This window comes from Rhamphochromis sp. 'chilingali', assembly GCF_963969265.1.
Source record: "Rhamphochromis sp. 'chilingali' genome assembly, chromosome: 18".
Taxonomy (NCBI): domain Eukaryota; kingdom Metazoa; phylum Chordata; class Actinopteri; order Cichliformes; family Cichlidae; genus Rhamphochromis; species Rhamphochromis sp. 'chilingali'.
The window spans coordinates 25991434-26011741 of NC_137945.1; the positions used below are offsets into that span (position 1 = coordinate 25991434).

Below are 20308 nucleotides of genomic sequence, written 5' to 3' on the forward strand. Positions count from 1 at the left end.
GCTGTGCTTCAGGAACCAAACCCCTCCCCTCATGTATATGGAACATGACGCATCAGGTCTGAAAATGACTACAATTCCGGAGTATTTCCGGAAGTGTCATAAGGTCCGGATCGAGGCCTTCCTTAGTAAATATGCTGTATTTGAATATGGCATATTCAAAGCCTTCTTCTTTGGGAGAGCAGATCTCATCGGACACAGGAGAGCTGCTGGGCTGCAGAATGAAATCCATCTTGTGTGTCTGAGGCTTAGAAATTGTGAACTCCTCCTCTCTGCTTTTATTCTCCTCCCTCTAAAAACTTTTTTCTTTTTTTTTCCCAACAACAGATGGCGCGCTTCCGGAGGTTTACCCCCCCTCCCTTCTCAGGATGCAATTCGACACGCTTAGCGACAGATGGCGCGCTTCCGGGGTTCGCCCCCCCTTCTCCGGATGTCGGGGGGTTCCCGCCCCCCCCTTCTCCGGATGCAATTCGTCACGGTCATTACTCGCTTCCGGGGGGGAGGGGCGAGGTCAAAAGGTCATGATTAGGGCCATCAATCACTTCGGATTAAATTTTGTCATAAACCGTATGGGAGTATCTCTCTACTTATTCATGATAACAACAATGACAATAATAGAGCTTTGGGTATCAGTGTTAAAAGAGTGCTACAAAGTGCAAAGAAACCATGGAAAGAGAAGACAAAGGATAGCTGAAGCTGCATAAAAGGAAGAGCCAAGCTATTTCACGCCTGAGAAGTTTTAAAATGAGACACTTGAGGCTGTGGGATCAGGTTGAACGGATTTTATTTAAAAAAAAACATCACAAGCACACATAAAACACACACCAAAACAGGACCCCTCTTGGAGAACTTGTCGTAAAAGTAAATTTTTAGTAACCATAAAAAATGAAGGTTTTGTACTAATTCAAAAAAGCTGAGCGCTTGGTGGTGAACTGAATCAAAGGCTAAATACTGTCAAGAAATTAGCATGCAATGAGGGACCTTATTAACCCCGCTAAGACAACTGCCACATCCTGTTGATGTCTTTTTGTGGATCTCATTTTCGAGCTCAGTGCATAACTTAAGGTATACCGTGCAGTTCTCTCACTGCCCCCTGCAGAGCTCAACTCGGCTGAATCAAACAGAATTAGTGATAAAACTGGGACGACACAAGGAACTTTCTATTTGACTGAAGTGGATGAAAAAAGTGGTGCTCTTAAAAGATGTTATAAACTTTGTTTCTGCACAAAGTAAAGTCAACTAAATGTGTGAGTGTGTGTGTGTTTGCACTTTTTTCAGGTCAGAACCAGTTCTAGCTAGAATAAAAGAAAACCACAAGAGGATTATCTTGCCGTCAATCGACAACATCAAGCACGATACCTTTGAGGTGGAGCGCTATGAGAACTCTGGCCATGGCTACAACTGGGAACTGTGGTGCATGTACATTAATCCACCCAAAGAGTGGTGGGAGGAGGGAGACATGTCTGCACCAATAAGGTATGCCAGCTTCTCCCATTTAAACGTGAACACAGATCTCACACTTCTGAGATGTATTTTTTTCCACTTCTTTAAGATTTTCAATAAAACTGCCACCAAGTTCTTTTTTTAGTTTTGGGGAAGATTAGGGGAAAACAAGAAAAAAAGCTCCTGATGGGAAACCAGACTTCATTAAAGCAATAAAAAAATTACAGCCTAAATTAGAGAGTGGTGAAAATAGGATTTTAATTATCTGATTATCACCCATATATTTGTGTTAAATTGGATTTCCTTCCATTCTTTAATTAAAAATAAGAATAAATTGCATGAGTATGCACAAAAATGTTTAGATTTACCCTCCACATAATAGGCTGAAATATAAAGTGTGAAACTTTGCATAGTGGAGATTTGGGTTGTAGAAAAGTACTCCAAAATAAACATCAGATAAAGCCACAAAAAAACACATTCTGGTGTTTGCAAACGCTCAGTGTCACATGATAGTGTGTTTTCCTGGCTGCAGGACGCCTGCCATGATTGGATGCTCCTTTGTGGCCAATCGGGACTACTTTGGAGAACTCGGTCTACTCGACTCAGGCATGGACGTCTACGGAGGGGAGAACATCGAACTAGGCATCAGGGTTTGTGTGTCACCCAGTTTCCTCTTGTTCCTGCTCCCTCTTTACCCCTGTAGGTTTTAAGTGGAGCAGTGGCCACCGTAGCGTGGCACCACTGATGAGGCCCCATTAAGAGTCCTGGAGGACCAGTCCTGTGTGAGCAGCTCACAGCAGGGCAATGGAGATAAATAGGTCACGTAGAGCAGAGCAGGAAGGTTGGAGTTTGTTTCTGTACATTTTGAGAGATTGGAGAGTCTTTTGTTTTTCTGCAAGGTTATTAGATTTTTCCTGAAAAAATAACGTCAAACATTTTCACAACCCGAGTGTGTTGGCTTTTATCCAGCAAGCTAAACAATCAAATATTTTTAGAAAGACAAAAACGGTTGCCTTGTCTTTGAGTTGACTTGGTCATAACTTGAATCTGAAATGGAAAGTTCTTATATCTTGTCATCAAAAATATCAAGATTCCCCCCAAAATTAAGTCTAGATAAGTAAACGTGTACAGATGCAATAAAACAGCTAAAATTCAGCTTCAACGCACCTATAAATATATTACAACTGCTGGAGATGAAGTATTAGCAAAGACATGAATCTAGCCCACAATGTCACATCTCAAGAACCACATTTCTTTCTGTTCCTCTTTTACTACAAAGCAGTGGGACACATATCCAGAGTTGCCCTGCGACAACAACATTTCTACATTTCACTACAACCCTTACAAGAGGATTGTTTGGATGTGTCCAGGGAGAAGGCCCTCATTCAGAGAAACTCTTTCATAACAAGCACTTGAATCAATGACTGTTTGGGTTTTAACAGGATTCTTGGGATAATGAATGTTAAGCGGTAGATATCAGCACCTCTATGGGGCAATTTTGCATGGTTGTTGTCCAACATCTTTTACATGAAATCATAGTACTGCTTATTTATCTTAGAGTGTGGCAGAGAGCAGTAAAATGTTTTTTTTTGGCATACCCTCTGTTGGTTAGCACCCGTGTCCTTGGGTAACAGAAACACATAGGTTATCTTTAAAACCTATGTGCCCATTTTCTGTTTGTAGTGCTCCTTATCTGTGGATGGAACATGTTTCATATTGTTCCCAGTGTGAAGAAAGACTGACGGACCTACTTTTTATCCAGTAGGAATGTTTGTCAGGAGTGAAATAGGTTGCATCTGTGCAATTGTTTGGCGACCTGTCAGTTTGAAGTTTCTGTTACGCTCACATCACTTTGACGTGGGTTCAGATAGCTTGGATATCCATGTCTTCATTATGTTCACAGCAGAAGGCTCGTGGGTTGGACACACTCAGCAGATACTTTATTAGATACACCTTGTCAGTATTAGGTTGGACACTCTTTTGCCTTCAGAGCTGTTTTAATTCTTCATGGCATAGATTCAACAAAGTACTGGAAACATTCCTCAAAGATTGATCGTGGCATGATGGCCTCATGCAGTTGATGCAGATTTGTCAGCTGTGCATTCACGATGGGAATCTCCCATTGCGTCATATACCAAAGGTGATCTATCTGATTGAGATCCCCTGACTGTGGAGACTTTCCTGTTAGCTCACAAGAGTAGCACCTGATATGGTCCTCTGCTGCTCTAGCCCAAATTCTTCAAGGTTCACGGTTCAAAGTAATGCAAAAGTGGTTTTTAAGAAGAAGTTATCTGTTTTACTGTTGCCTTCTTGTCAGCTCAAAGCAGTCTCTGGTCGGGTCTGGTATCAACAAGATATTTTCACCCAGAGAACTGTCTCTCATTGGATATTTCCTCTTTTTTGGACCATCCCTTGGGATAACCCTAGAGATGGTAATACAGAAATATCCTAGTAGATCAGGAGTTTCCAAAATACTCAGACCAGTCCTTCTGTCAACAACAACCATGCCTAACGTGTCTTAAATCTTCTTTCTTTTCCATTTTGATGCTCAGTTCTTCTGTGAGTACCCTGCCGAGATCCACTTTCTGGGTAAATTATTCATTATGAGAGCAGTTAATCTCCTTTTGAAGCTTGTGGATGTGCACAACAATTCTACCTAACAGTGAGAGGTCAATTCAGGGTCCAGTGGTTTGATCTCACTCACAGTCCTGCATGAATGAATTCACAGCACCATGTCCTGTTCTCATCTGTTCTTCAAGGGGTTTTCCTCTGAAGCCTCTGTGTTTGTTTAAGGGCTGTGTTTTTCTGTGGCTGGGATAGTTCCTAATTGGTCAGTTGCTGGCTTTGCACATTTGTTCTCCAAACCTGCAGAGGATACCTCAGTCTTGACCTGCTGATTTTGATGGCTATCATTGTGAATGAAGTAAGGATTACAGCTAGGTCATTGGATTCCACCACTGATCAACTTAGAGATTGTAGCTACATGATGCCCTTATTTGGGCATGTCCATTTTTCCTGAGGTTGTGTAGAAGCTTTTGGAAAAAGGGATGAGTACCACTGGCTGTTTCCAGAGAGGATCCTGGGAGGAAGTTATCTTGTTCAGCTTCCTATTTCTTCAATAGCAAGTCTGCTAGGTCAAAAAGCTCTTTTTTAAAGTTTTGCATTAAGAGCTGTTTCAGTAGCTCTAGATGCACCATAACATTGTTCTAGCCATTCTGATATCATTTTCAGCTCAGCTGCTGGGTGGTTTGTATGAGGAGATAATTGATTCAACCTTCATGCTCTGAGGTTTCTTTTCTAAACCACTTCACAAGCAGGTGAAGCTCTTCTGCTGCAGTTAATTCTTAAACCTTTAGCACCAAAAATGAATGATGTCCAGTAGTTCTCCACTTTATCATTATACTTTCTTTGACCTCTGTTAATGAGAAGCAACAAAAGGAACGAATCTTGGTCAGGAAGAAGAAATACTCTTGTACACATTTAAGGCTATTCATCATCTCTCTCCTCCATATCTCTCTGATCTGGTTCAGATCACTGCCCCATCTCGATGTCTTAGATCTTCTTCTTCCCTTTCTCTCTCCGTCCCTTCCCCCCGTCTTGCCACCATGGGGAGCAGGGCTTTCAGCTGCTCTGCTCCACGACTCTGGAATTCCCTACCTCCTGATTTAAGAAATATCTCTTCCATCTCTCTCTTTAAGTCCCAACTCAAAACTCACTTGTTGTCTTATGCTTTTATGATTGTGTAAACTGCTTGCTTTTATGCTTCTTTTTTTATTCTGTTGTTGTGTAGCTCTTGGGGCTATGCTAGCATTCATGTCTTATTGTTCTGGCCCGCTGTCCTACATCAAAGCTGGGAAATAGCATGGTGAACTGTAGAAGATGTTTTGGCCACATCTTCAAGCATGACTTGTGCTTCTGACCGTCTCTTCTTGTTGATCTTTAATGACATGCCTGGAATCATCATGGTGTATTCGCTGACTGGGAGAGTGCTCTGGATGATACGTTGTCACAGCAAACAATATAAGTAAAAAAACATGCATTTATGTATGTATACTCACAGTTGGAGCTTAAAAGTTAACCCAGTGCTGAAGTGCCGAAAACCTCAGCTCCTCTTGATGCCCCTTAAGGTTGGCTAGAAAAAAATGAATAAAAGCAACAATTAGATATTTTTTATATAACAGAAAACAAGAAGAAAAACCGAGAAGGACTTCTAAATGTACAGATTTAGCTTTCATTAGTTCCAGCACAAAGAAAACACGTCCTTCCAGGTGCTCTATGCTCCAGCTGTTAGCTGTAATTGACTTTATAAATCAGGACATCGCGGCGACTGTGCATCTGCCTATTTATATTTCCTGCTGCCCAGCAGCCAGCAGTATATTATTGTGAGCTTTAATTCATACTCCTACTACCCACAGGTGTGGCTGTGTGGAGGCAGTATGGAGGTGCTGCCTTGCTCCAGAGTGGCTCATATTGCACGAATGAAGAAACCTTACCACAGTAACATAGCTTTCCACACACGCCTTAATGCCCTGCGTGTGGCAGAGGTCTGGATGGATGAGTACAAGTCCAATGTCTACCTGGCCTGGAACATCCCCATGGAGGTGAGAACGGCATTTTTCTGCACCAAGACCTCTCTTAGAGAGGATGCTGTCAGTCATGCTTGTCTGTTTGTGACTATCAGATGTCCATGTTCAGAGCCAAACAGTTTTTCTTTTGGTTCCACAATTTATGTAGAGACTTTAGGCATAATAACTTCCTTTGCTCTTGCAGAACCACGGTATTGATTACGGAGACATATCACAGAGGGTTGCACTGAGGAAGAGTCTGCAATGTAAGAGCTTTCACTGGTACCTAGACAACGTTTACCCAGAGATGAGGAGGTACAACGATACGCTGTTCTACGGTGAGGTGAGCCATGAAGGACAAAGACACAGGAAAAAGTAAGTTTGTAGATGTAAGATCTGATGTACAAATTAAACCACTGAAATTAAATAAATGATACTTACACAAAGTCCTAAGAAACTTGTATCTCCTCCACAGACCAAAATATAACAAGAAAGCAGGGACTCAGACAGCATGTACATCCACATCTTCTCAGCTGTTAATAGAAAATAAATGAGATTTAGAACTTTGTCTGATCCACACTGACACATCCTTGTTTTTAGCCTTTATACATTTTTAATCGGTAATTATTTTGGGGAATATTCATATTTTATGAATTAAGTCTGACTCTTTTTTTTTGTGTATTTAAGGTCCGCAATTCTAAAGCAAGCCACCTGTGTATGGATCAGGGTGTGAAGGAGAACCACACAGCCACCCTGCACCCATGCCATGGGTGGGGTCCTCAGGTACAACACTCTTCCTCACCACCATACTAAAGAGTATACTCCATCTTTTTCCAGTTGCTTTGCTTTCTCATGAAAACATACAGTGAGCTTCTCCGGTGATGTGATTTGCAGCTGTGTCTCAATCACAGGCTCAGCTGAAATCCTCCAAGGAGCGAGTTCTGCTGTCAGAATAAAATTGTGTCTTGCACTTTTTGTGTTGAAGCCCTGAGTCAGCCAGTGTCAGCTCTTCATCCCTTCAGCCCTAAGGGCCTCTCTTTTTAGCTCACAGTGGTAAACAGGTGCTTTAGGCAGAAAGTCAAGGCTTCAGTGGTAAAATGCTAAAGGAGCTAAAATTTCAATTCAATTCTGGAAAAATGAGTGCCGCTGATAGGTTTGTAGCTTGAACCCATCCGCTGGAACGTTAAAGGCAATATAATTACACTGCAAAGCAAGACACGAAGTAGGCAAGCTTCATGTTACTCGTGCACGGGAGAGAACCGGACAATCGCCGTTCCTTCGCTTGGCCCCAGTTGCTCTCGTCCGTCCTCCCGTACCACTGTCCTTTTATTGAGGTTACATGAATATGCATAAGTTCGTTAACATATGACGTCTACATACACACAAAGAGTAATAAATTCAAATTCAAATTTTATTTGTCACATACACAGTCATACACAGTACGATATGTAGTGAAATGCTTGGACAACTGCTCGTGACCTAAAGAAAACAAAAAAGGAAAGGCTATGAATAAGGTAGGAAATAAATATGAAAAATTAAAAAGGGGTAAATTTAACTAGGAAGGAATAAAATATAAATTAAGGTTAAAAATGAAATAACTGTACAACACAAATTAGAATGAAGGGTAAATTTAACTGGGAAGAATAAGATAAAATATATAAATTAAAGTTGAAAATAAAATAACTGTACAACAAAATACACCAATACACAGTATAGAACTATATAAGAATGTATGAAGAAATCTAAATATAAATAAATATATACACAATAACAGCAGCTGTACAAGTATTAACCGGAAATGAAGAATATAGTGACCAGTGTTGTGCAAAAACAAAGTCCAGAAAGTCCAGTGTGTGTGTAAGAACTGTATGTGTGGGTCAGTACTGTGTGGTGGTGTGATTGAGAGACCGTATCGCCTGCGGGAAGAAGCTCCTCCTCAGTCTCTCTGTGTTGGTCTTCAGGGAGCGGAATCGCTTTCCTGACCTCAACAGAGAGAACAGTCTGTTGTTGGGATGGCTGAGGTCCTTCACGATCTTCCTGGCCTTGGTCCAGCACCGCCTGCTGTAGATTGAGTGCAGGTCAGGGAGCTCGGAGCGGATGGTGCGCTCAGCTGACCGCACAACCCTCTGTAGAGCTCGTCTGTCCTGCATGGTGCTGTTCCCGAACCAGGTTAAGATGTTTCCCGCCAGGATGCTCTCTATGGTGCACGAGTAAAAGTTCCTGAGCACTTTGGAGGGCAGTTGGAAGTCTCTCAAGCGTCTGAGGTGGTAGAGACGCTGACGGGCCTTTTTCACCACGGTGTTGATGTGACAGGACCATGACAGGTCCTGCGTGATGTGAACTCCGAGGTATTTGAAGCTGTCCACTCTCTCCACTGGGCACTCGTTGATGACGGGGGTCTGGTAGTTCCTCTCCTGCTTAGTGCTGAAGTCCACTATCAGCTCCTTTGTCTTACTGACGTTTAGAAGGAGGTTGTTCCTCTGGCACCAGTTCTCCAGATTCCTAATCTCCTTCAGGTAGGCCGTCTCGTTGTTATCAGAGATCAGGCCCACCACGACGGTGTCGTCAGCAAACTTGATGATGGTGGTGGAGCTGGTAGTGGCCACACAGTCATATGTGTACAAAGAGTACAGCAGGGGGCTCAGAACACACCCCTGGGGGGCTCCAGTGCTGAGAGTGGTGGAGGCTGAGACATGTCCGCCCATCCTTACTGCGTGCGTGTGTGTGTGTGTGTGTGTGTGTGTGTGTGTGTGTGTGTGTGTGTGTGTGTCTGTGTGTGTGTGTGTGTGTGTGTGGACTGCTGATCAAAGGGTCAAACATCCTTGGTCAGGAAGAGGGTAGCCTCCCCCTCACCCTAGATGGTTCATCCTAGATAACACGGTGAGGAAGTCCTGCAGTTCATCTAAACAAAGACTAGACTAGAACAGACGCAACTACGTTAATCCTACCATAAAACAATAAAACACGGTATGACCTCTCATGCTCCCAAAGTGCTGTCTAATACACACACAGTTTGCAGACTATCAAGGATCAAAACCTCTACCAATCTACAATTAATTACAAAACTCTAAGCATATATAAGTAAATATTTCTAAGCATAAATGACAATCAACAATACAAATCGAACAGCCGCATCACACTTTCTTCACAAGACATGCTTCAGTTGCATTTTTTAAAGTTATCCTTTTGATGGAACAAAAAGTCTTCAGTTTTTATTAGACCACCAGTTTTTCACACTTGCACTTCCACGGAGATAAAAGCGACCCCATGGTGTCTTAGCGTGGGTTCTCTCCAGGTAGTCCGGCTTCCTCCCACAGTCCGATGACATGCACGTTAGGTTAAATGGTGACTGGCTGTAGGTGTGTATGCAAAACAGATAAAGCACATAAGTGCATAAAATAAAGTGCGATATGAATATCTGTGAAAAGATGAATGTAACTTGTAGTGGTCAAAGATACTAGAAAAACATTTTAATAAATACTCTGTTCTTAAGAAGAAGCAGTGACATCTAGGGACCACAAGTGGGATTTTTTAAGATTTTGAGTCCAAACGCTGTTAAATCACCTAACTTTTGTATGATGTACTGCAAACAGGATGCAGTTACTCTGCAAAAAGACCCAAACTGGGCTGACTGGGTGGTTGATGGAAAGCTTTATCTTTATATCTTTTGCAAGGCATTGCAACCACTATTCATGCTTTGTTAGGAACAGAATGCGATATAAACAATTTCCCAATCAGTCTTTATCGTCAGCACACTCAAAGCCTCAGAGCTAGATGCAACCAAAGGAACTGTTTTATCTGCACTGCTAAAGTGGAAATTACTATTAATCTGAACGAAAAAGCTGAAGTGAAAGACACAAAGGTTAGAAAACAGAGCGGGAAGAATCTGACTCACTTCTGCTTTTTCTTTCTGTCAAGTTGAGAAAACTGCAGAATTTGGTGTATATAAAATGTTAGGGCTATATGTGGGTTAGAACTCTGCTGAAACAACACTGTGATTAGCAGTGATGTACAGGAAAATCTTTGTGTTTAGCACTCAGTGAAGAACAAAGACATGTTTTGCCTCTCAGCAGTATTGGGAACAACACCATCCTCTTGTTCAAAGCAGCAAAAAAAAAACCCAACAGCTTGCATAATCAAGGAAAATTCCTGCCAGGTTACCTTCAACTTGTACATCATCACATACTTATTTCATCGTTAGCTAATAAAGAGAAGAGTATTCACTCAGCCAGTTCAGTAACTTTCCGTTTACTGTATGTGTGACGTATCTGTTTTCCTCTTAGTTAGGACGCTACACTAAAGAAGGTCAGCTGTTTCTGGGACCCCTAGGCAGCACTGGTGAGGACACTCGTTGTGTGGTGTACGATCAGATGAGCAACTTTCCTCAGCTCCTCAATTGTGAAAAGGTGACCAACGTGAAACAGAAGACATGGCATTTCTCTCAGGTCAGAAGTGTAAAGAAATCTCTTTTTCAATGATATAACTGAGTGTTTATAAGAGAAACTAAAATTTACTGGCATAGAGTTGAGAGGAAAAGTATCTATATGTCAGATTTTAAAAGGGACCTATTGAGCTCATGTCTGGGTCCATTCTTTTTTCTCTTGGACTCTAATATGAGAGTAGCTTTGCATGAATCTTCATTTCTCTCATACTCAGCATTGCTGCAGCCCCGTAGTTCATGCTTTATCTGACAGAACCGCCTTTATATTCCGAATACCTCCGTTGAAGCCACCTTTCTTTGTGTTAAAACCCTCACAAACAGAAGGTTTTAACACCGGGGCCAGTAGGACTTCACAGATAGATCTGTCTGTTTGTGATGACTATATTAGGATATCATCTCTGCTATTACTGAAATCAAAGCAGTCTGGTTAACGGGGATTATTTGCACATAAATTGAGACTTTGGCTATGATTAATATGAACAATAACTGTTGTAAAATTATATTTATGCTAGAAAATAAGGGGTCCTCTTAAGACAACTAAACCCAGACTGCTTAAAGGGTAACAAGCGACTCAATATACCTTTTACTTTGGCATTGATTCTCTTTTTCTTTTAATGTGAAAAACCTTTTGTAAGTCAATTTTCTGTTGGTCTTTTAGTTCTGTTTGGGTAACCTTTAAAAACTAAAGAGTTACAGCCTGTAGCACGGGAAGAGGAGAGCTTGAACAGTGATGCTGCAGACCTTCTGCCACATCGATTCTTTGTCACACAGCAGGACAAGCAGTGAAGAGTCCTGCAGTGTTTCACTCACTATAAACCATCTTCTAATCAGAGGGCGAAAAAGCCACTCTTCTTATTTGGTATTAGCTGAAGAAAATATTTAATCTATACTGACCGTCATCGCTGTTGTCGTCCACCAGGATGACCTCCTTGAGCAAGTGTGTGATTGACAGCTGAGTGGACTGAGCGCAGGATCACCGACAGAGCCTCGTTGACGAAGATGAAGATGAGGGAGATTTGGGGAAGGTCTCTTGAGTAGCTGACCTTTCTACATCTGTAGAAAGACACGACACAACACCTGTAAACTACTTGCATTAAGTAATACGAGGTGCCAGTGGAGCACTAGAGTGATGGTTTGGGAAAAGTAGTCTACAAAGTTATACAATTAAAAAGACAATCATGATTTTGTATTGATGAGCCCATTTACCATGATTTCTAACATTTCTGATCAATTGAATGTTGTATTAAATAACAAGGAATATGCCTTTCTTTTTAAAAAATGAGGACATTTCTCAGTGAACCTTAATTTTTGAGTGCTCGCATATTTAATTTTGAATTTGTAAAAAAGACTAAACTACCTCCATAGAGCTGCTGACGTCTTGTTCAATGGGGCTGAAAGGCAGAGCAAGTGCTGCTTCCTGTTCAACTATAATCACAAGGATTTATTTTCCACATTGGCCTTTTAACTGCATGTGCTGTTTCAGATAGAAACCCTATTTTAAACTTGTTTTGTTTAAACAGCTCTAATGAAGCGGAAAGCGGCAGGGTGAGGCTTTGGCTCTAAGTTTAGCACATGTGGGAAAGGAAGGGGCTTCTTTTATTGTCTCCTTTTCACGTCTTTTTTTCTTTTATCGATTATCTTATTTCCTCTGTGAAATAATAGCTAATTAGAAGTTATTCTATAACAAATCCAGTGTTTTCAATTCACGAGGTTGGAGAACACTTTTTTAGGGTTTTTGGCAGGAAACCATTAGAAAACAGAAGGCAACATTAACAAGATTAACCACGAAGAACTGGGACATTTGTCACCTTTTTTCTCCTTCTGATACAATATTGCAAAAGTCTTGAGGCATCCTCATTTCGTTATATTCTGCTGGGAAAATGGGAAATAGGCAGAGCAATTCACTGAAACGTGCAAACATAAATGGAAATACAGTACATAAGGCAAAAATGTACTTGAAAGTCAATATTTGGTATGGCCACCTTTACTATCGAACATAGCCTGGACTCTCTCTTTCCGGAACACACTGCTTTAATAAATGTTGAGGTCTGGGCTCTGGGGAGGCCAATCCATGACTGATCTAGGTATACGTTTATTGTATTCACCGTGTGTTTGGGATCATTGTCGTAATGAATAAAAATATGCCTTTTCCAACTAGATGCTTTTCAGCTGGGACTGCATGATTAATGAAAATCTTAATATCTGGTTCATATTTCCATCAGCTTTCTCAAGATTCCCAACACCACTGGCAGAGCCTTCATCGTGTTTTACAGATGGATGTAAACACCCTCTGTTGGAGTCATATCAACAATTATTTGAACCAAAAATGTCAAATATGAATTCATAATGCTGTAAGACCTGTTGCCACTGATATAGTCCAGTTCTCGTGTAATTTACCATACCTCAGCCTTTTCTCCCTGTTTCTCTTCACTAAAAATGGCTTCCTGACAGCCTTCCACTGAGACCGTTTCTGATGAGGCTTCAGCAAACAGCAGATGGATCCATTAAAGGGCCAGTGCATCTCTCAGGTACTTCAAGTCTTTGCTTTTCTTTATATTTTTCTACATCTTAAGGACATGATTTCCAGATACAGTTCATCTGCTGTACAGAGTTATTTAGTCCTGCTACTTTTCCGGTTTCCTCAATTTTTTTAAGGACTCACAGCACGCCAGATTTTTGGGAACCACCTAGTTGGTTCAAAATGTTATTTTTACCTATCAGATTTTGTTATCTTTTAGATTCTTAAAGTGCTATGCTGTGGTGTGCTGGGGGAGCAGCACAGCAAAGAAGGACTCATCCAGGCTGGAAAAACTGATCAGGAAGGCTAGCTCTGTGGTCGGCATGAAGCTGGACACCCTGGTGACAGTGGCAGAGAAAAGGACACTAAAGAAACTGATGGACATTATGGACAATGCCAGGCATCCTCTGCACACGGCCATTAACAACCAGAAGAGTCTGTTCAGTGACAGGTTGCTTCTCCCCAAGACAAGAACTAACAGACTTATATACTGTTTTGTTTGTTTGTTTGTTTGTTTGTTAATTAGTTAGTTAGTTTATTTGCTTGTTTTAATCAATTTTAAATCATGCTTTTTATTTGTTCTTGTTTCTAATATCTCTGTAAAGCACTTTGAATCACCTTGTTGTTGAATTGTGCTATACAAATAAACTTGCCTTGCCTTGCCTTGCCTTGCCTTGCCTTAAAAACTCCTTTGTCCCACACGCCATCAGACTGTTTAACTCCTCTCTGGAGGGGAGAGGGAGGGGAAACAGGAGGACAAAGGAGGGGGGAACAACTAAGCTGTAGTGCCTCTTCACCTCACTGTGCAATACCTTTTGTGCAATACTTTTGTAAATAGTCAACAGTGCAATAGACCTCAATACTCGATACTTTGGGAGCCATAAACATCATTAGACCAGTGCACATATTGGTAAATGGACTGGTTCTTATATAGCGCTTTTCTACTCTTCTGAGCACTCAAAGCGCTTTACACAACTTGTGCATTCACCCATTCACACCCATTCGCACAAGCACATTGTTCTAGGTGCTTTCTAAGTAACATTCACACACATTCATACTCCGATGGATGCATCGGAGAGCAATTTGGGGTTAATATCTTGCCCAAGGATATTTGGCATGCAGACTGGGGGAAGCCAGGAATCGAACCACCAATCTTCCGATCAGCAGATGACCTGCTCTACCGCCTGAGCTACAGCCACCCCCTTATTGTCTCTATTGTGCTCTGTCTTGGTTGTTGAGTTGACTAATGTGGAAATAAAATTTATCCAGCAGTAAACCTGAGTTTGCGGTGAGGGAAGCATCTTGTACAGTACAGCACTTTCCAGCAGGAACTTCGATAGAATGTAAAATAAAACATTTTGTGTATTTTAAAATGACATTCAGTGTGTTTTTGTTGTTGCTGCACTAATCAACCACTTACTACTAACTGCAATGGTAGTTTATTGGATTGGAAAGTGTGGCGATGCTCGCCACCTGGTCTCCCTTCTTGCTTGTTGGTGTGGGCAGGTCTCATTTGTAGGTGCTGAAGAGCTGCTGTGGCTCATTTCCATCAGTGGCACTGGCAATACCTGGGCTCATTCTGTCAGTGAGGTAGTTGAAAAACCCCAGTTGGGTAAAGCGTTTGGGGGTTTTTGTTAACAGACATGCTTATCTATTTAGTTGGTGTTATTTTTTTCAGCTAAATTTTTTAGTGCAATTAGCACTTTCAGCATCAATCCATAGCAATGTGTTGTATTTTTCACATTGTCTGTGTGTAAAATACATATGTAAGCATAGATTACACAAAGGATCCTGCACGCCAAGCTGGATACAAATAGAAATCCCTGGAAACAATTCTTTCTGCGCTTAAGAGCAGCTTCCTATTGCAACGCTGGAGGATTTGTCACCATTACTGGATACGCTGCAGAAGCACAGCAAAGCAGTGACTGTGTGGAGTCGAAAACTATTACACCAACTACACTACACAGTCACCCACATTACCCCAATCACTGGCGTGTTTACACAACAGAGACGCTGAGTCTTTGTTACGGGCGCCAGCCACTGTGGCCTCGTTGTGTGGACACAGAGAGACCTTGCTGTGACTCGCGTCTTCCCTGCTGTGGATTTCTGGAAACCGCGCTTAAAGAAAGCACAAGACTTCTTTCGTAAAATGTGCCTTCCTGAACTTGTTGGGAAATACTTCTCGAAACAACGTGCTGCTCTAAATAGCCTGTAATGTTTCATGTTGTGGTTAAAGATTGATGACAGCTGTGTGGTGCGATGTAAATAGTTTGCATTTCATTTTTATGTGATTGCTGTGTACATGTGAATAGATCTATAATAAAGAAAAACAAACAAATATACTATTCTTTTTTGTTTTATTAAAACAACTTCACACAAAGTACAACTATTTACAATGTACAGTACATCCAAAAGAACAGCTTTAAGAATACTCAACAGGAGCAAGTGTCATTTGGCCCTGGTTTGACAACAACACTGGGGCACATATTAACAAAAACACAGCAAACCTTAACGATCTTATCAAGAAGTGTTGTGTCTTCAGCCTCACATGATAAGAGTAATCAGACTGTGTGTAACATTTTGAACTTGTTGCGCAAACTACCTATTACTCGCTCAACATGAATTCTCAGGTGGGCAATTGCTCTCGTTTGTTCAACGTCCCTTGCATCAAGTTGACAGTAGCCTTTTGTGAAAGCTGGAATCTTGACCTCCGCACACATCATTCCTACAGCATCTCTGATGTCAAAGCCTCTGTCAGCCAATACTACGTCCCCTGGTAACAGCTTTTGAAGAATGCCACATCTCTCTATGATGTGTTTATCTGATGCACGACTAGGGCTGGGCCATATTATACCATTCACGGTAATACCGGTATAATGTTAGGCAACGATAGGAAAATGAAATATCGCGATAGAATGGGAGTAAAACGCGCATGCGCAGTGCCTTTGTTTTCATACGCACATGGCCGATTGTTGAGTGAAACAGATGAACCAGAATTGGTTTGTAAAAATGGTGCAACTTCCGTGATGTGGAACTGGTTTGGTGTTTGTCTGTCAGATACACGACAAAGCACATTTTTTTGCAGAACATGCAAGCGGTCGTCGTTATTGTCGTATTTGTCGGACTAAGATGCTCTTAAATCTGGGAGTAATCTGGGTCCTAAACTCCGTATGCTTCAGGTCAAACAACACTGCAGCATCACTGAGAGTTAAAAACTGTCTAAATTCTTTCATCTTTAGTAAAACGATCAGCATTGCTGCTTTACCAGGTGTAACTATAAAGTTTAACTTCCATGAAAACAAAAAGTTATTACATTTAATGGAGTTAGAAGTTAGCAGGAAGCTAGCGGAAGTTAGCTCGCTAGTTTCGCTAGTTACCTAAGCATGATTTAGCATGTTCTGACTGAGAGATTTCTGAAAAAAATCAAACGTACAGCTCTGCTATCACTTCCAACATAAATGAAGACAGGAAACTAAACAGCAGTGACGTTTGTAGGGTTACTGAAGTTGGGCTAGCTGGTATATAATGATGTGCTACGTGATCGCTAGCGACACAGCTATGTTAGCATAACATAAACAGTGAAGCTGGAGGACGAACACTAACACTTTTCCACTTATAAAAGTTAACGTGAAGGTTCTTCATGGTTAGAGACAAATGCAATCGCATGGCAGGATGCTGTAAACGGACCAAACTTCAGTCAGGAGAACAACTGAGATAATCTATCCACAATACCAGGTTAGTCATTAATATACTGCAACAACATGGGAATAGAGCAGCTGCCAGAGAATTCAACATTAATGAATCAATGGTACAGAAGTGGAGGAAGCAAGAAGAATGAGTTTAATAAAGTTTGATTTATCTGACTGCTTTGTTTCGCTTAATGTGCCTTATAATCCCGTGCACCTTATGGTCCGAAAAATGCGTACTGCACACTGCAGTTTAATGTTGCAAAGCACCTCTTTTTAACTTCAGTGGATATTATACATGGTTATGCTCAGGATATGTCAGCCCATTTCTACTGGAAATGCCTTTTGGTTAAACTTTCAGCAAGGAATTTGCATTTGCACTGTTACATTTTTATAAAGCTTTAATGTACATAAAAACCAGCTTCTTGTTTAGGTGAAAATAAATGGAAGGTTGTCTTTTTGCGCTAGTAATGTTGTGGAGTTGTATTTTGTCTCGCATCAATTATATCGTCGGTTATATCGTTATCGCAAATTTTCAAATATATATCGTGATAAATATTTTTGGCCATATCGCCCTGCTCTATGCACGACCCCCCATCCCCTGGAAATGAAAGAAATAGCTCCATGGGGTGTAATCCCGATGAGGTATTTTATGGTCTGTGTACCCTTGTAATGAGAGTATGTTTGTGCGCGTGCCTTTAAATTAGATGGTCTTTCTGTTCGAATCTCAAAACAGTCAACAATGATTGCTACTCGTTTTCCAAAAGTTTCAGTAAACTGTGGAGGCATTGTCGCCTGCAGACAGTGCCTCTCAGGCCAGTGCACCAGTGCTCCTAAGTGGGCATACAAAACATCAATGGTATCGGTGAAGACAGAAGACAGTGTTTTGTGCGACACATGGAATAGATGACAAAGATGCTGGACTGGAAGATCAAGTCTCAGACGCATTAGTGTGAGTAAGAGCATTTGGAAACCTGTCAGTTTCTTCGGTATTGGCAGGAAATCTTTGACAGTGTTGAAGAGGGACATTAAGACTGCATAACAATATAGTCCAGTGTAATATCTTACTTTTTCGGTATCGTCCTTTAAGAAAGTTTCATTCAGCTCTGTCTTTTGCAACTGTGCTCGAAGCAGTCTGTTCTCCTCCAACAGCCGGTTTATTTCTGCTCTGCCCTGTTGACTGCACACACAGTCCTTCGTCTGCCCTTCAGCTTCCGTGACGCTGTCACTCCCATCACCACTGTCCACATTTGCAGCTGGTACGTCAACCTCCACTTGTCCAACACAACTGCTGTCCACTGCCTCCATGACATGGTTGTTGTTCTTCTGTCAGACCTTCATCGATCATCAAGCCTGTAAGATAAAAAATAGTGCATAGACTTAAGGTTAATGTACACCAATATTCCAATGACAGGTGTGTGATTCATCTTTAAGTTATGTGCGGATTAGTGTACCATAAGAGCAATTTAGTATGTTTTCAGAGGGGGGTGTTTACCTGCAATGGGTGCTCTTTTTCGCTTCCGTTGCATACGCCTTGCGTGCCGGTCCGAGTCTGACACAGGTTTGTCGTCGTGCCCCATGTGCAGTGTTGGTGCCCAGTCTGGATTTGTTACATCCATTTCATATGCTGGTTTGCCTGCAATAATGCCAAATCAAAAGCTACTCAGTCGACATGACGTGGTTCTGCAGCATCACACATTAGCATGTTTTATCTCATTATCTATGACCGCAGCGCATTGAAAAAAACCCCACTAAAAGCCTTTTGGTTTGGTCCTTTTACAGCATCCTGCCATGCGATTACATTTGTTCCTGACCACCGAGAACACTCACGTTAACTTTTATCGAGTGGAAAAAAAGTTAGCGTGTTTATATTGTGCTAACATAGCTGTGTTACTAGCGGTCACGTAGCACATCATTATATACCAGCTAGCCCAACTTCAGTAACCCTACAAATCAATCAATCAAGCTTTATTTATAAAGCACTTTTCATACAGAAAAAATGTAGCACAAAGTGCTTTACATAGTTAAAAGCAGCCCACCCCACCCTCCAACTCACTCCCCACACTCTCAATACACATATATCCCCCCACCCCCACCCACACACACACATACACACACGCGCACACTTAAAGAGTAAAAATTGGGCTGGGCTCGCATGAGCCAAGTGAGGAAACATTATAACAGAGAGCCGTCTGCACCGGGAGCCGGTCACAGACCGCAGCCTCCGGGCTGGGCACACAGCCGGAGGGAGGCCAAGGAGCCCCCCAACCAGGCTGAGAGGACCCCAGAGACCAGCAGCCACGGTCAATAACAGCCCCGGTGCAGAGAGCGCCCTCCGAGGAAACACTGGAGATATGACGCAATACGATATATACAGGGTAAAATGATAAAATAAATAAGAACAGGATACAATATAAATATAAATATAAATAGAGTAAGAAGATTAAAAAATGAATAAGAATAAAATCAAAAAATATTAGGTAAATCCTAAATTAATAATAGAATAACAGGATAGAATAAATAAGCATAAAAAATAAATAAACGCTAAGTAAAAGCTAAATTAAAAAGGTGGGTCTTGAGCCTGTTCTTAAAAACATGTACGTTCTCTGCGGCCCTGAGCTCCTCCGGCAGGCTGTTCCACAGACGAGGACCATACCACTGAAAAGCTGCCTCTCCGTGAGTATGTGTCCTGACTTTAGGGACAATCAAAAGGCCAGTACCAGAGGACCTCAGGGTCCGCGAGGGTTCGTATGGTAAAAGCAGATCTGAGAGATAAGAAGGCCCAAGACCATTAAGACATTTAAAAACCAATAAAAGAACTTTAAAATCGATCCTGAAACACACGGGGAGCCAATGCAGCGATTCTAAAACCGGTGTAATGTGGGCCCGCCCTCTGGTCTTCGTCAGCACACGAGCTGCCGAGTTTTGCAAGAGTTGTAAAGTTGAAATATTCTTCTTAGGAAGACCAGAGAGCAGGGCATTACAGTAATCAATGCGACTGGCAATAAAAGCATGCATCAGCATCTCCGTGTTGGCCCGAGAGAGAATAGGGCGGACTCTGGCTATATTTTTTAGATGATAAAATCCAATTTTGGTTACATGTTTAACATGTGGGATAAAACCAAGCTCAGAGTCAAAAATAACACCCAGGTTTTTCACTTGTAGCGAAGGACATAGTGAAAATGCCTCTAATTTAGACAAGAGTTTCTCTCTCTGAGCTTCAGGACCGACAATTAAAACTTCAGTTTTGTCCTGGTTAAGCTGTAAAAAGTTTTCTGCCATCCAAGATCTTATATCCAAGATACAGTTAAAAAGGGCATCCATTGGTCTGGTGTCATCAGGAGACACGGAGATGTACAGCTGCGTGTCATCAGCGTAACTGTGGAAGTTCACTCCATGCCTCCTGATGACACTGCCGAGAGGCAACATATACAAATTAAAAAGTACAGGGCCTAGAACCGACCCTTGAGGCACACCACATGTCATTTTATGGATCTTAGAGGAGCATGTATCCATACTCACCATAAAAGATCTGTCAGAGAGATAGGAAGTGAACCAGTTGTGTACAGCACCAGAGAGGCCCACCATGTGTTTTAGTCTGTTTAAAAGAATAGCGTGGTCTACTGTATCAAAGGCTGCGCTTAGATCCAGCAGCACC

The 20308-nt window shown here is 41.7% G+C and overlaps 2 protein-coding genes across 13 annotated transcripts in view; one reads left to right on the plus strand and one right to left on the minus strand.

Moving 5' to 3' along the window:
* Positions 1-20308, minus strand: part of LOC308385998 (protein broad-minded-like) — a 94009-nt gene that overhangs the window by 56880 nt on the left and 16821 nt on the right. For 3 of the 6 annotated variants that reach the window (XM_080865263.1, XM_080865264.1, XM_080865261.1), the window contains 3 exons: positions 11341-11499; positions 6447-6538; positions 5499-5572 (listed from right to left, as the gene is read on the minus strand). In XM_080865263.1, the coding sequence (XP_080721389.1) occupies positions 11343-11499 (157 nt within the window). In that variant the 3' untranslated portion in view covers positions 5499-5572; positions 6447-6538; positions 11341-11342. Of the gene's footprint in view, positions 1-2088; positions 4856-5498; positions 5573-6446; positions 6539-11340; positions 11500-15304; positions 18004-18145; positions 18287-20308 lie in introns of those variants that run through there. The other 3 variants (XR_013969678.1, XM_080865265.1, XM_080865262.1) reach the window with 2 other exon arrangements.
* LOC308385987 (polypeptide N-acetylgalactosaminyltransferase 17-like) lies at positions 1241-14337 on the plus strand (the record flags this gene model as incomplete). 7 transcript variants are annotated; one of them, XM_080865239.1, is made up of 10 exons in its annotated part: positions 1241-1473; positions 1973-2090; positions 5856-6041; positions 6211-6348; positions 6693-6788; positions 10289-10450; positions 11366-11525; positions 12669-12797; positions 12898-12974; positions 13185-14337. In XM_080865239.1, 7 exons carry the CDS (start codon positions 1241-1243, stop codon positions 11393-11395), a joined length of 963 nt encoding a protein of 320 aa, XP_080721365.1. In that variant the 3' UTR covers positions 11396-11525; positions 12669-12797; positions 12898-12974; positions 13185-14337. The 7 variants fall into 7 exon arrangements, with proteins under 7 accessions (XP_080721365.1, XP_080721363.1, XP_080721367.1 ...); XM_080865237.1 differs by having other exon boundaries at positions 12669-12974; XM_080865241.1 differs by lacking the exon at positions 12669-12797.